Source organism: Pseudopodoces humilis, chromosome 3 (genome assembly GCF_049639895.1).
Source record: "Pseudopodoces humilis isolate 2021_Gansu_Grassland_sample_001 chromosome 3, ASM4963989v1, whole genome shotgun sequence".
Classification (NCBI taxonomy): domain Eukaryota; kingdom Metazoa; phylum Chordata; class Aves; order Passeriformes; family Paridae; genus Pseudopodoces; species Pseudopodoces humilis.
The window spans coordinates 36,482,731-36,498,849 of record NC_142202.1 but is presented as its reverse complement, the minus strand read 5'-3'; the positions used below and the strand labels follow the sequence as shown (position 1 = coordinate 36,498,849).

Here is a 16,119-nt window from a genome sequence, read left to right as displayed (position 1 = left end):
TTTACAATCAGCATATGGAAAACCAAGCAATTCCCTAGACTCTAGATGGGAAAATCTGTCAAAGGCTCCCCAGCCATATGTACTCTCACACAGATGATAATTTTTAAAGCTCAGAGTTTTGCAGTCTGAGATAGAACTGAACACCACTGCAGACATGAACTATTACACTTAATTTTATATTTCTTTTACATTAGAAGACCACAGCAGCACTTTCTGAAAAATGTGTTTATCATGGCTATTAAATAATGCACTTTAAAAAGAACAGGTGCACTGTAAGATAAAAATCTTGCACAAACAGGTCTGGAACTGAAGATGGAGGTGTGAATCTGGTCACTGTACCTATCTCCTTCATGTAACAAAATATCCTGGTCTGGAAAATCTAAAAGCCTATTTTGTTCCCTAAACTGTATGCTTATGAAAGGGCTGAGACAAAAATGTACTCCAAAGCCCATGACAAAGTTCAAAGGGTTTCACATATCACCAATACACTGGGGAATCTTAGAACACGCAAAGGAAACAAAGATCAGAGTCACTGTGAGGGTTCCAGTCCCTCAGAAAGGTCCTGCTGCAGCCTTGTGGCTGCTCTATGGACCCTACAAAATAACTCCTTGGTCAGATTCAATCTTGGAATCCTCCAAGGTCAAAATTACAGCTTTACTGAAGATGATAGTTCATAAACTATTTCTCAGTAAGACCTGAAACACACAGTATTGCTTTGTGCACACATGAGAAAAGCAACCTGATGACTACTCTGCTGTTTGGGAGCACGTATAATGTAGGCAAAGCACACTATTAGCTAAGAAAATACCATTCTCCCTTCTTGCTGTCATCTCCACTGCTGCAGTCCTGCCTGGGCTCATTCTCTCTCCAAGCTGTGTGTCATACACGAGTGATCCAGAGGCACCAGCAGGGCCCCAGCTTGAGAGAAGCAGTTGCTGGGAATTTACATCTCTCTCAGTACTCTATGAAGGAGTAGATGAATAACCAAAAGTAAAGTCATAAAGCCAGTAAGATGCTTCAGCTCCTTCCTTGCACTCTATCAGCCTGCATAGAAATTTATTTATGCAGACAGCTACCAGTTTAACAAACTCCTGAGCTTTAATGCAGGAAAAACCTTAATCTAAATGCTACGATTTCCAGAGTGGAGGTGGAGCCAAATATTTAATTTAGACACAGAAACTTCCCCATACAGTTTTTCAGCCAGTGAAGAAAACACAGAGAAAATGTCAACCCATATTTAAAGGGATGACAGCCACTAATATATTTGCTAGAAGAGACAGCAGTGTACATGCTAATGATTTAAGCCATTAATTTAGCTTGTGCTAGAAGATGACAGCCTTCTCTTTATGCTGTGCTAAATGAATAATGAATTAAATATTCCCAAGGCAACTTTAATTTTCAAAGTCAATACTAATACTTACTCACCCGTGCCTGGTATTTGGAGGTAAATGTGATGGTACATATTGATACCTCCATCAAAACATTCAGAGTAAAGCCAATGAACCCTTCAGCCCCTGTACACCACAGGGACAGTGCTTACAGCACAACGCTGCTCAGTCTTAGTCTAGGGCTCCCTGTCATGGGATAAAACTACCCTGGATTTGCAACCACAGAACCCTCATGGTCTCATTTGTTCCTTCCAGTTTCTTAAACAAATCTCCTGAAATCAAAAAACAAAAGCAAGGGACTGTGACTTTGCAAATGACCACTGGTGAAAGCTGGTCTCCTCCCAGATGGCTCCACCTACCCCACCTTGAGGCTTGAAGCACTTAAGACTTTAAGTGGAAGCATTCCAAACCAGAGGCTGCAGGACTGCTCCTTGCAGACAACCATCAACTCAAAATGTGAGCTTTAGCATGCAGTAAAAGGAACTGATAATATAAATTAAAACAAATTAAGGCTCAATTCTTGGGGCCCAGTTCTAAAGAAAATATTTTTTATTTGCAAAATGCACTCTTTCAAAGTTCTCCAAAATAGCAGTGAAGACAATGAAAAGCCATAGCAGAGAAAAGGCCTCAAGCCCACCTGGTGGTATTCCAGCATCCTCATGAAGCATAGTTAAGAATTTTAGAAGTAAGCTTGCTAGACAGCACATCACACAAATGAGCCACCATCTCATTTTGCAGAATAACCATTTGCCATGAAGCTCACCCAGCACACAATGGTTCCAATGAGCCTGCTTTGCCACACATCAGCAGCTCTCTGCAGCAAAGGGCTCAGCCATCACAGCAAGCTCATGTCTCAAACTCAGCCCTTGTGACAAGTCATTACACCAGCCTGACTGCTCTCCAATCACTGATGGCTTTGACTCCCTAGCATTCAAACAATCATGAGAAATCATCTCAAACCTAAATGTCTTCTCCATTATCCAGAAATTTTCCAATTTTCTAACAGAATACTGTGGCCTTTGTAAGTAAAGGAAATTCAGTGTCAACTGAAGTCCAAAACCAAAACTGTTCCCCTTCAATTCTGGATCAAAGTGGACACTCCCAGTCCAACATGGATATGACATTTGGCAGACAGGCAAGTCTGCTGCTCAGGGGATGTGATGTTTCACCTTTGAAACTAGAACCCATAATTTTGGGTTGCTGTTCTGCCAATCTGATCTAAAAGAAACAGCAGATTGTCCCATTTAGAAATTCATGCCAATATTTGCTTATATTTCTGGCATACCTTCAACTAAAATTCTGAGAATTTAAACCTTCCACTCCAGTGATTCCAGGCTGTTCAGGCTTGTTGGTGCTTTCATCCTTGTCTATACAATGCTTCAAAGACAAACAGCACTATGCTTCAACCACCCAGTAAAAGACAAGCTTTCCTTTTGTGCTGGTATAACAAAGTAATACAAGAAAATTATACAGATAATGCACAAAGAACTGACCACAGAATTCTTATCAAACCCATCTAATATTAAAATAATTATGACTCTAGAATTCCTCTTTGCTTCCAGATCCTAAGCTAGCACTGAAGAACTACTCATACTGTATTTACTTCATGAAGCTGAAAAGAGCTTATGAGTAGCAGTCATGCACCATTCTCACAAAGAAACTTTTTAGGCTTCAGCTTGGGGAAGTGACACAAGAAGATACAGGTTTCCATGGCAATTAAACCTGAGGCTAATGGATGACCAGATTAGCAAAGAAAAAACAGTCAGTGGTTCTGGTGGAGAATTACATACACAGCTATTGGAAATTGATTCTGCAGAAGCCAAATATTATTCCTATTTTAAGACTACATATACTATGAGATATATCTATAATATTGCCAGCAAGCACAAGCTGACTTTTTAAGGTGGGTTCTAAGACAAAGAACTGGTTTTTGTCCTCCCCAGTTCTGTTTCTGTTGCACTACACTAGCAAAAAAAAATAAATCCCACTACAGGTACTTTGCATGCTTGATAAGCAAGACTTGCAATCTCAGTCAAGAAGGATTGGAGAAACTGATGGGTAAAGTCCATCAGGAGCTACTAGGAAGAGTTCCTAATAATGAGATTCCTTCTCAAAAAGTCTCTTGGGTAATGGTTGGTAAAAATTCCAAGTTAGTGGAAGAAAGAACATTCACACCTCTTCCTGCCATTTTATTTATCTTCTTCCCATGATGTTTCAGCACATGCTTAGGGCATAAATTTTGCAGAGAAGGACAAGTTATTATTTCTTAAGACACGGTATTTAAATTGGAAGCAAGTAAACAGAATCAAGAAACCAACTAATTACTAGAATCAGAAAATTACTAAAACAAAGAAATGAACACTTGTATTGCAACACCGATAGTTACCAATGAAACGACAAGAGTATGCATATATACCAGCTTATGTCTGTCATACCAAAACCATTTCCTGTAAATAGAGCAGTAAACCAGAGAGATACATACAAATACAAATCTAGATCAAACAGATGGTATATTCTCACTCTGGATGGCAGCATCCATTCAGAGAAATACACAGAGCTCAATTTTCTTTCACTTCAATATTCATAATAAGTAAAAGCACATGTCCTGTTCCAGCCAGAACAGGGCTAATTTTTGCAGTATCCAGGAGAGGGCATGACCAGGACCCAAAGGTTATTCTATACCACCTCAGACCATTGCTGGGGCAGGGGAAAGGGTCTCCTCTGCGAAGAAGGGGTTCCTTCTGGTCAAGTGTAGTGGAGGGAGCAGTTGGGTGGTGCTAGTTCCACACTGGAGGGAGCAGCTGGATAATGCTTGTTCTGAGCTGGAGGGAGGGGTCAGGGTGGTATAGCTGCAGTTGGGTTGAGCTCCAGGGTAAGCATTTCTGCATGTGAATCACTATCTCTTTTGTACACTTTTGTTAATAATACTGTTCCTGTTTGTTCTCTTACCTTATTGCTGCTTCCAGTAAATTGTTCTTATCTCAACCCATGATTTTTACCTTTTGTGCCTCCAATTCTCCTCTCCAGCCTGCCACAGGGGGAGGGAATGTAGGAGCCAGCAAGGATCAGTGTGCTTTGGAGTGTCTCAGTGGGAGCACTAAATTAGGGAGTACCATTCCTAAAGCACAAGAACACAATACAGTTTAAACGAAGGACAGGGCTGATAAAAGTGCTTACCTCAGTCGGTTGGTATAGGTATCTACACAGGTCTTCATTTTAGCCAACAAGGTCCCAACAGAAGCTTGTGACTCCAACTGCTCTTCCTCCTCTTCGCTGCTTTCTCCTGACAGAGGAAGCAGTAACGGCACCATCGATGTGCAAGAGGCAATAGCACGGAGCAATTCTAGCAGAGCTCGGTACAAGGGAACGTGTCGAGCCATGTCCAAAACTACGAGAGACAAGCAGTTGACCAAATTTACTACCACTGGAGACCCTTTCACTCCTAGTATAGATGTTTTAAATAAAAAAGCTAGATTTTATTAATTATTAAAATATTAATGAAATGTAATGATAAAATACGTAATTTTGTAACCGCCATTTCAAATTTGTGTTGTAATGGGCCTGTACAGAAAGAAATTGACAAGATACCTGGAAAACAAAGGTTAACAAAGACACAAGAGGACAAAAAAGCTAACAAGGTATGGAAAAAGATTACCCCATGCTATATTAATTTCTAGTACCTTAACATATAGTCCTGGCTCAAACTGTATGCTGACAGTAACTGCAAACAAAAATCTATGGAGGAAAAATTGTAACCTATGGCGTAGCAGAGTAGCATTTGCTGAACCTAACAGCGTAAGTATTAATAAAGACTTTCATATCACCCACTTCATTTACAGTCATCTTCCCCTTTGGGAAAATTTCTCTGCATTATTGCAAAAATATTTATAGATGTTAAATGAATTAAGTTATCTACTCAGTAGAAATCCAGTTTTGCTTCTTTTCATGAAGAAAGGATTGTTTTAACAACCATTACGTATCCTTCAGAGCATGCAAATTTTATCTGCATATGTATGAACCACAAAACAGTAAAGATGAGTAAGAACATATATTAGGGAGGCAAACCTCACTGTCTTAGTGCTTTTCAGTGTGATATATATGTGTTACAGAAGTAACTATGGGCAGAATATAGATATTTCCTCCTCCGATTAGGAAAGACAGGCAGAGATACACAATTCTAATGGATTCTCTAGCACCACACTGTTTGTTTTTCTTCTCCACTTGTTTGGACAAATATGTAATGGACGTAATTTCAACTGACTTTGCATCATTAACAGAAATCCTGAAAATGTAGCAATAGGCAGATACTTTAACACAGATGCTTACTCTGCCCCTAGGACATGCTATTTTTAACTTAACTGCAGAAAATATTTGCTCTAGTTTAAAGTATTCACAAATGACTGAGTTTATGATAAAATAAATTTATTCTTTTTCCAGCAAAAAAACCCAGACAACAAAAAGCCCCTGACAACTTGCACTAGGACAGAACAAAGCACAGAAGAACTCTTTAATGTTTCATTTAGCACATCTCATCCTCCAAGCTAAAGCAGATCACAGACTTTCAACTCCTGTCACCAAACCCTTAGCTGTAAATACAGCACGATGGGACAGTAGAAATAGCCAAGCTAAATTCAACAAGCCAGTTTATGCAGGTTTAAGGCTGGATTTATCTCTCCCAGGAGTTCTTTGATCAATAGCTTGCTATTTGTCTTTTGAATCTATTATAATAGTACAAACTCTTAACTGGGTGAAGTGCTATTGAACAGGAAGAAAATTTACTAAAATAAAATATTCATCTACCAGGCTTGGTACCATGGCTCTAAAAATAACCCATGTCAAAATACTCCATATATCTAAAGCACACTGAATAAATTTAAACACTGTCATTAAGAAAACCAGTTCCAATTATCTGCTGATTCTTACCTTTATATATATATATATATGACTCCATTTTTTATGCTCATTCTCTAGTGAAAAATGGTTGCCCACAAGAAAATTGCCACGAGATGTAAAAATAAACACATAGATCTGATGATGTGTGAATTTAAAAAATGCACACAAAAAAAAGAAAAAAAAAGGAGGGCGGTGAAAAAAGGGCAAGCATAAAATATATCCTACCATAGCATAGCCCTGGCCAGAAACCACCTCCTGTCTGTAGTGCTAAAGACCAAGTGGCTGCTCAATTTAATCAATAGTTGTTTATTATGAGGATAGTGAGTGAGGGAGACATATGACCTCTTAGATAACCACAGCATTTCACTCTGGAAAGCTTTTATTTATTTATTTTAACCATGAAATTTTCATGAGACCAGAATACATAATTTCAAATCCTTCAATGCTAGCTTGCCCTCTCCTTTGCTAAATGGATAGTTAAGTTCAAAATTACCATCATGAAGGGAACTGAACCGACATAACTTTAGAGTGGGAATGTTTTCTAGAGAGATGGGAGACATTTCTGGTTTTAGCATATCCAACTCACTTCCACTGCTTTGTGATAGTTCCCAGGAGAAACAAATGAAATGCATTCACTTGGCCTCAATTTAAACAACCTTTTAGGGAACAACCACTAACTTCTTTTACCTTAATGCCAGACTCTGTGAAACTCAATTTTTGGTACCAATACATGTTTTACACTATTTTTCTCTATTACACTTAGAATTGTGACTCATGCAAGTGTATTTTTCTGTCCAAAATGCCTGAAATCCCTTCCATCCCAAATCTAAATCCTCAAAATATTCATCAAGACTGGATACCTAGATAAATATCAGAAAAATTTTCTGGATAGGACCCAAAATTGGCAAATTACTGTTCATTATCTTTATCTGGCAGTTCACCTACTCCTTGTGCTTTCAGCTGAAAGAATGCCAAGCTGTTTACAGTGTACGCTTCCTGCAGATACAGCTCTGCTTTCTGAAAGAGGTGAAGAAGACTTGAGCAGTTTGTTGAGCTCTATGGAACTTTTAAGACATTATGTTTAAGACACTAGGACAACAGGATATTCCTTTGTAATTTAACACCCCTGGCCCACATCTACTCTTTGCTAACCTGTCCACCTTTTCTTAGTGTGACCAGCTGCAACTACAGATGTCTCAACAACAATTTTCTGGACTGAGAGAGGCTTAACAAGTCCAGCAGCATTCCAAGTAAAACTTCAGTGTTCAGGCTGTGCCACTCACACTCCATCAGGATCCTCACTGCTTTTAGTGCTTGCAGCATATTTACCTGGGATTTCTGAAATGGGTCTTTCCTTCAGATATCATTACATATTTCAGAAATAGAAATAGAAATACACAGGTTTACAATAAAAAAAAAACTTCATCCTGTAATGAAGTCCCTTAAGGGAATTAAATTGAATTACTACAAACATGAATTAAAACATAAAATACAAAATTGCAAATTTAAAAAGCCTATCTCCATCAAATAGAAGCAGTGGAACTTTTGGCCTACTGTCCTCACATACAAGTATGTAGCTAACTAAGATGCCAACAATTTGGATTTCAAGCAAATATAATCTTCAGTGAAGAACAAGTGTTGAAAGTAAACCACTGTATTCTTCAAAGTATGCTCTCCCTTGGGAACATATTCAAATTTTTTTGTCTGACTCAAGTGAGCACTGAAGGTGTATCACAACACTTTACCTGAATTAAATATGATAGTTTCTCTTATAGGAAAAGAAATCCAACACACCATGAAACAGAAACAAATACTTTTGCTTATACCAGACCTATAATTCAAATACCATTAGGAGATATTTAGTATGTCAGAATCTTTTTATATGGGTACTTCTGTTGTGTAAAAAGGCACCAACAGCCTTTGATTTATATGGGCATGCATGTAAGCACACCGAACTGCAAATAAACAGTATTCTTAAGAAAATAAAAACAGGAGAGTAAAATTCTTGGCTTTGTAAAAAAGACAGATGGATACATTATGCAGGAGTCTCTGTTATCCCAAGGACAAAACAGTTACTAGATAACGACAGATAGCATTTACACAGAGCTCAGTTTGGGGCTCTCAGTCTCCCGCACTGAATACGTTCAGACTGTCCTGGCTGTCAGGCTCCCACCAGCTGTGGCGACTGTCGCATCTGTCCATTTTTGTGCTGTTGGTGCTCCATGATTCTGTGGGTCAGTCAAGTGCTGAGGAATGTTAAGCTCACAGCACCACGACTGATTCAGAAGCTGCCCCTTGTTAACTCTCAAACAACTGCAGCCCCAGACAGCCCACCTGAACTTCTATTGGGTTTCCTGAGCACTTCTTCAAATGACTACTATATGACACATATTTACACCAAAATAAAAGATTAAATTATTTTATTTTGAGACTCAAGGCAGGGATTTGCACTCAGGTTTATCCTGCTTCCTTGTCTGTCTTAACCAGGGCTGTCAGGATCAGGCTGCCTGGTGACAACAGCAATGTTTCAGAGAAGGCTCCAAAACCAGCACTGGGAATTGGCTTCTGTACCACCTGACCCAAGCTGCTTCCCCCACAGCCTACCATGTGATTCTCACACTGAACTGAGTAAATACACATCAAGGTCTCACCTTTCAGCTATACCAGCAGTTAACCAGCTCAACTAGCACAGCATGAAGCAGAGCACAGGCTAAAATCTGCAGCTGAACTTGGAGTGTGGGCTGGCAGTTGCAGGACACCACCACAGCCCCTTGCTGGGGCCCAGTGGCAGCTGTGACAGAGCAGGGCAGGAGGTGACAGAGAACAGCAGGGCAACAGCACCACGGCAGGGTGGCCAGATGATGACAGCAGTGCTCTTAAAGGCTGGAATACCAGTGGTACCACACGCAGCTGTTAACAGTAGCATTTTTATCACCACCTTTGTTTTATGAATTAAGCAATTATGAGTGGACATAGCCGAAAAACAGGTCAATGTCTTACTGTCCCTAATAATTAGCAAGGAAGTTCAGGGGCAACAGGCAGCATACAGATTTACTCACAATTCACATCAAAAAAGTACCTCAGGTCTAAATTTATTCTGTTGCACTTATGAAAAGCAGAACTCTCAGCAAGGTTACTGCCATTTGCTAAGATCGGTAAGGATGACAAACATCTGGAAAACATCTAATGGCTTAGGGGAATAAGGTCTCTACTTTTCCCACTCCTTTTGTTAATAGAAGTTTTACCAGAATCACTACAATTCAGCTAGTCTCTTGCCACAATATTTGCAATTTAGAAAGATGTTGACTGAAGGCTAAATAGGTAAAAAAATAGAAATTTCATTAAACTAAGTCTCCCTTATATGCTAATGACAGTCTGATTTGGGTGGAAGGAAAAGGAGTATGGCTGAAGTTGTTTTAAAAAATCTTGAGTTCCCCAAACTGCTGAGCATCCTGTCTTTTGAAAACTGCAGTTTTTCACATGCCTAAATGTCATGGGGTATTACGGCATTTTTGAGAACTTTTAACCTTTGCCTACTTATTCCTGGGAAGCAATTGATTAACATTTAAAGATCATCTGTGATTTCAGAATGTTTCAATTGCTTTCCACAAATCTGTTTGTTCAACACTAATATAGATCTATTTCTTACAAATATCTACGACTAGCCATACGCAATTACAATCTTAATATAATGAAAAAGCACATAAAAGCAGGTAGTTTCACAGAATCATGGTATCAACTTAAATTTCATATATATCTGTAGCAAGATAATGACCCAACTGAGTCTAATACTCCTTTGCTTTCTTTTAATATTATACAATATTCAAACAAAGAGTAGCCAGGCCTAATGGCCCATTAAATAGACAGTACTGAACAGCAATAAATTTTTTTGCAATTGATTTAACATCCTCAGTTCAACTTAACTGGCTATGAATAAGATTATTTCCATTGCAAAGCATATTTAAAACATCACAAAGAATATGCACATTTACTCTAAAATGAAGCAAACTATTAATGCAGCATATCCATTATATAAAAAAAATCTTCACACTTTACAGCAAATTAAAGAGACAAATACAGAAGAATATTCTGTAAGAAAATGATGAAACATTCTGATTTACTTGCATCTAATGTCAAGCCTTCCCCACTGTGATTCTCACTGTTACTATATTAGGAATTCCTACCCCAAAGGAGTCTATTAACTTGATGTTAAAAAACCCACAGCCACTTGAGGAAAAATAAACAATCAACCCCTTTACCAGTTTTACAGCTATGACACTGCCAGATGCAGACCCTCCTTGCTTCTGTGCTCTGAGAAATGCTGTCTATATATGCTCTCAATCTATCTCCTGTATGTAACTTCTCGATTTCTGCACTCATTATTTAAGGACTTAGTGAATTTCAGTTATTTTAGAGGCCCACAGATGTATAACCATTTTTCTTCTGTGCAATCTCATTTTACTTTGGACCAATATACATGACTGATGTCCAGCCTTTGTTGAAGAAAAGAAGATTGTGCTGGCAACCACAGCAGAAGGCACCACTAGAAACTCTTCCAAAACTACAGTCTTCTTATTTATTTTCTCAAAGAGATCTACCACTGCAAATATGAGAGAGATGATCATGAATGATCAATTAAAAGGAAGTAGATGAAAAGAAAAACGTGTCTGGGAGAGAAGCCATATGGAAACCCCAGAAATATAAAGGAGGCCTCCTTCTTGCATAGGGTAAAGTTTCTAGTGACCCAAGAGATGCCTCCAAGTATCATTTCTTATTTTGTTTTGGATCTATTTCAGTAAGATAAGTTTTATCTTCCTGAGAAGATGAATGATTGTGTTTTGTTAAATATTCATCCTGAAGTAGCCATCTAATTCTGACTCAATTTTAAGCAATGTGGAAGATAACCACCAGTTATGTGGAGTAACTATATTATAAAACTGCTCTGTTCATATCATGCACAAATGCTCAACATTTACTAGAGTGCATCCAAGCCTCCCCTGCAAAAAGCCAAAGAAAATACCTATGAATTCTGAGTGATCTGCTTTTTCTTTCACAGTAATAAAGCTTAAAAGACATGGGATCATCAACTTAAGAAGCTAGAAGTAAAGTAAGATATTCTCATTACACTGCTACTTACTTAAACTTTAAGACCAATGTTAAGACCATGACTGCAGTACCACATTACATATACTACAAATGTAGTACCTGGCACTACATTTTTCTTTTTTATTTCATGCTTTTTAACCTCCAAATAAACTTAAAGTAAGATCCTAAAGTTCTGCCTATTTTATACCATATCTAAAACGTGCTTAGAAATTAGTGAGGACCCTTTTTTTGATGCCTCAGTATATTATTTACAAACCTAAAACCCATAGCCATGATCAAATTAAAGATTTCAGGATCTCATTATCTTATTAAAGATTCTCAGCTGCTATGAACACCACTTTTCAAAAAGAAAACCACACAAAAGAAACACTCATTTTGTATTTTTAATTAAAACCTTCAGAAGACACAGTCTTGTGGCCATATATACAGCCAAGCATGAGTGAGGCACCTCTGTCTTTCCAACAGGGCCACACACCCTTTTGCTAAATATTTTAAAACTGGAGCCATTCTTCACCCCCCCTTCGCTGCATCTTTGCAAACATATGATCTATGAATGCAGTCGCTGCTGCAGGCAGTAGTGTCGGTTCCAAATACGTCATGCTCTGCTGCCTCTTGATTTTCTGTTTCAGAATCAACCCAGGGCAAGCCTCTTTTATAATAGGCCTAATTAACACACTGTGTTCTGCTCTGCCTCGATAGAAAAACAGATTGCCCACAGAGTAGCTCAAAATCAGATCTCTAAGAAAACATTAGCCTTTGGGTAAAAATAAAACAAAAGCTTTCCAAATATTGTCACCTTGTAGTAATTAAATTAGTTTGACTTTTTCTTCACTTATTTTAAAATAGGAATAACATCAGCATTTTCACAGTACTGTTTTCAGTATTAGGAAAAATGACATCAGGAGGCACTCGTCCACTGAATAATGAAGCAGGAGAAAGGAGTTAAGCACCCTTACAGGCCATGAGCCACAAAGCCCATGCCAGAGCAATGAAACAATACAAGAAGGTGGGGCTCTGAATTTAATGGGTACAATGCCATGCTCCAAATTATTACTCCTATTGTTCAGATACAACTTGAAAATTTAGTTCTTCTGATGTCAGCACTGAGCCCATTAGCAGTCAAAAATATCAGGTCAAATGTTAGAAAAGATGAAGATAAATTAGAAAGTTACTATTGAGACTGCATTCAATGATTAATATCACTTCAATACCATGTGCATCTCCCCGTTTTATCAAAGAGATGGGACAAACCTGGAAAGGAGAGAGTAGGGTAACTAAACATGGTACAGAATGAGCTGTTTCACTATCTAAAATGAAATAAAGACATTGTGGCCTCAGTGACTAATGAAGGGTATCATAAAGACATTGCTTTTAAACTATGAGTGGTAAAAAAAGTGAGTAGAATTGGACTGATCAATACATTCAAAAGAATGGGCACACCATTAGAAGAAATAGTGCCATTTGTACAAGAACATACACTATACAATACATCACTTTCAAGGTCTAGAAAAGCTTAGCACTAAATGTCAGGGTAGTAAATACTATCACAGGTTCAAAAGTAATTGGGTAAATTGATGTAAGAACAGGCCATCAAGGGCTAACAAATGATGGGACACCACCCCTGGCAACATATTAGCTATACCAAAGCAGCAACTGCATGTCAGCCCAGTCTTTATATTCTCCCTGTTACTGGCCACTATTGGTGGTAAAGTGGCATCCTAACAACCTTGGTTTGTCTTGGCATTGCTATTACTGTGTGTTCTAGGAAACTTAGGAAAAAAAAAAAGTGTAACTTCAACAGGAAAGGAAAACTGCTCAATTAGACAGGCAAAATGCACTGCTCAGGGAAGTCCTCAGTCATCCGTCGTGCAGTAATGAGGCTCGAAACTACTGCTCATAACCATTTCTGGTTTGCTTATTTTTTAAAGAACATTTCATTTTGGTGGAATTGAGTATTTTCTGGAAAGTTCTGTTTACAAGTCAAGTCAAACAGCACTTTTAACACATGAATCCAGAAAAAACCCTCTGCCAGAAAAAGTGCAAGGCATTATTTCATTAGGCCAATGTGTACAGTTGAATAAACAAGACACAATTTCCTGGATTTGAAAGGATGGGAAAAAGAAACCCAAACAGTACAAAAAACATGAAAACCAAACTGAGCTTTTAAAGCACAAGTGACTACTAAAGCCACGCATGATCCCTCGTTTTGGATACATTACTATTTAATGCCACATTCTAGTCCCTCAAAATGGAATCCACTAGGGATCACTCTCTGCCATTATATAGAACTCCAAACAAACCTGAAAAGGTGGTCAGGTAACGGAGAGATTCTTCTTGGAGGCTGCAGAGCAATCTTACATGGGGTTTGGGAATACATCACCAAGCAAGAGTAATTAATTAATGAAATCTAAAAATGCAAAATTCTGTACTCATTGGTTTTGTTTGATTTTAAAAATGGTCCAGCACGCATCAGTGTAGCAAGGCTGTGAGCAAAGTACTGAAGAATAAGCACATACTGCCAATGGGATCCAGCCCCACTGCAACTTTTAATAACCTCTCCTTTGAAAGAAAGCTGGATTTACCCATTACCAGTTCTTAAAACCACCAAAATACAGAGGAACCCAATTAAAGCATAAAGCTCTAACCAAATCATGTTTGCATTGAAATCTAGAAAACAAGTGTAAGGAAGCATCAATGCTCCAGGAATGTTCTAAATTATCAAATAAATAAAGAATAATACAGAGAAAGGCATAAATAAAAGAAAAAGAAATTAAAAAAACATATGAAAAATGTGAAGAAAGATATACAAAGACAGGCATCGGAGACCACATGAGAGTAAGTTGTTTGCCTGGTCAAGTGATGGAAAAAAACTAATCCAACCCACTATGGCATTTATTAAGTTAGAAAGGACCAATGATTTCTATTTGAGGTTGGTGTACTGAAATAAATCTAATAATAAAGGTAAGCTAGAAGTGTCAAATTCATCTTCCACTTAGGAAAATAAGAAAAATATTTTCTGCAGAGAAAAACACAGGATTAAAATATTCTACAGAGAAACCCTTTCTTAAAAAGTAAAAATAAGTTCAAAATAAGTTCAAAATAAGTTAAGGAGGTGGAAGCTTGCTTATCATGTCATGTTAAGTGTTTTAAGTGTGCACTACACAGAGAAGAAAGGAAAGGTATCACTACCCTTAGAATGCGAATCAGGATTTTTAGAAAAGTTAAACTGGCTTTCATCATCCCTGTAATGGAGGAGGGAATAGTGATTTCACTATTTTTGGCAGAGGCGTGGGCAAGCAGCCACCTTGAAATGCTCAGTCTGAGCGTTACCTCTTCCAGGCCATAAAACAGTCACTAGTATTTTAGAATAAGATAGGAATCAAAAATAAGATGGAAACCTGCCATTTCATTGCACATGCTGCAGAAATAGATATAGAAATTCAAAATTAGATAACGAAGTTGTGGAGTGTTTTTAAACCATTACTTCAGCAGATGGAAAAAGGCCAAGACTTGGGTCTTCTGCTCTGTCAGCAGAGGATACCAAGCCTGTTACTGGGAAGAAAGGATGTGCGATTCCTGTGCTTTATTTTTTCTGTATGTGTGAGCACACCCACAAGATCATGTCCTCAGGAGATAGAAAGGAGACTATTTAAACATCTCATTCTGCATTAAATATCTAATTATTTTGCTTGGCCAAGATAGCAGAGCCACTGTGCATATGCAAAACAGAACTTCTATCACTCCAGTGTATTTTTCAGAGAATAGTTAGTTCTGTAAATAGTAAGATGGGCTTTTAGTAAACACACGAAGAGCATGCTGTAAAGTTAAAGCCTAACAGCTTCCTTGAGTCCAATTTAAATGAAAAGTAACCCTTTGTATTCACTGCATATTCAAAGTGCCTTAGAGTGCAAATAGCTCTTATGTGGTAAAGATATCAATCATTTTAATATATATTAGGAAGAATCATCTGTAAGACTTGTGGAATAGTGTTACCGCTGAAGATGAATAGATCACGCGGACACAGGTCGAGGTGTGGTGAAAGAAAGAGCAGAGTTTATTTTTCCCCCCAGGATTTATAGGCTTTTGACCATGGCCAGGGATTGGATGGTCAGGATAACACTTTCTCACTGCACTGGCCATGAGAGGTGCCCATCACAAGACGTGTAACAGAAAGAATGTACACATATCTATGTTTACAGTTACTGTCCTGGGAAAGTCCTTAGAAAACCATGTTAGCAAGCTCAGAAGCTGAGTTTTCAGGGCGACAGAATAGGAGAATTTTCACCTTCGATGCAACCTCATGCAAGTTTCTGCACCACTAATTAAAATGGATCATCCTCCATTATGTTACAGCAGAACAACAAAAAATAACTCAAAATAAAATACAATATTCTTTTGTTAATAAGCTGCATTACCTTGATGTCCTTTAGAGAGGACAAGAAGATACAAATCCTAACATAAAAAACTGTAATTTGCGTTGGAATAATTTGCCATAGACTACTTCCTTTAACCACAGAGATCCATTTCCTTGGATTTGTACTCAGGATTAAAAATACCCTCAGTGGATAGTAAGAAAGGAAATACTATGTGTGGGAAGTGTCTCCATAACAATATGGGAAATGCCAGATACATTTGCAATATTTTATTTTCAAAAACAGGAGAGGAAAAAAGAACACAAAAGAAATACATGACAACTGAGATTGTCACTGTCCAGAAAATGAAAACCTATCAC

At 38.1% G+C, this 16,119-nt stretch overlaps 1 protein-coding gene across 4 annotated transcripts in view; it reads right to left on the bottom strand.

The window, feature by feature from the left end:
* Window positions 1–16,119, bottom strand: part of BIRC6 (baculoviral IAP repeat containing 6) — a 174,982-nt gene that overhangs the window by 18,490 nt on the left and 140,373 nt on the right. For all 4 annotated transcript variants that reach the window (XM_014255965.2, XM_014255963.2, XM_014255964.2 and 1 more), the window contains one exon: window positions 4,566–4,776. In XM_014255965.2, the coding sequence (XP_014111440.2) occupies window positions 4,566–4,776 (211 nt within the window). The remainder of the gene's footprint in view (window positions 1–4,565; window positions 4,777–16,119) is intronic.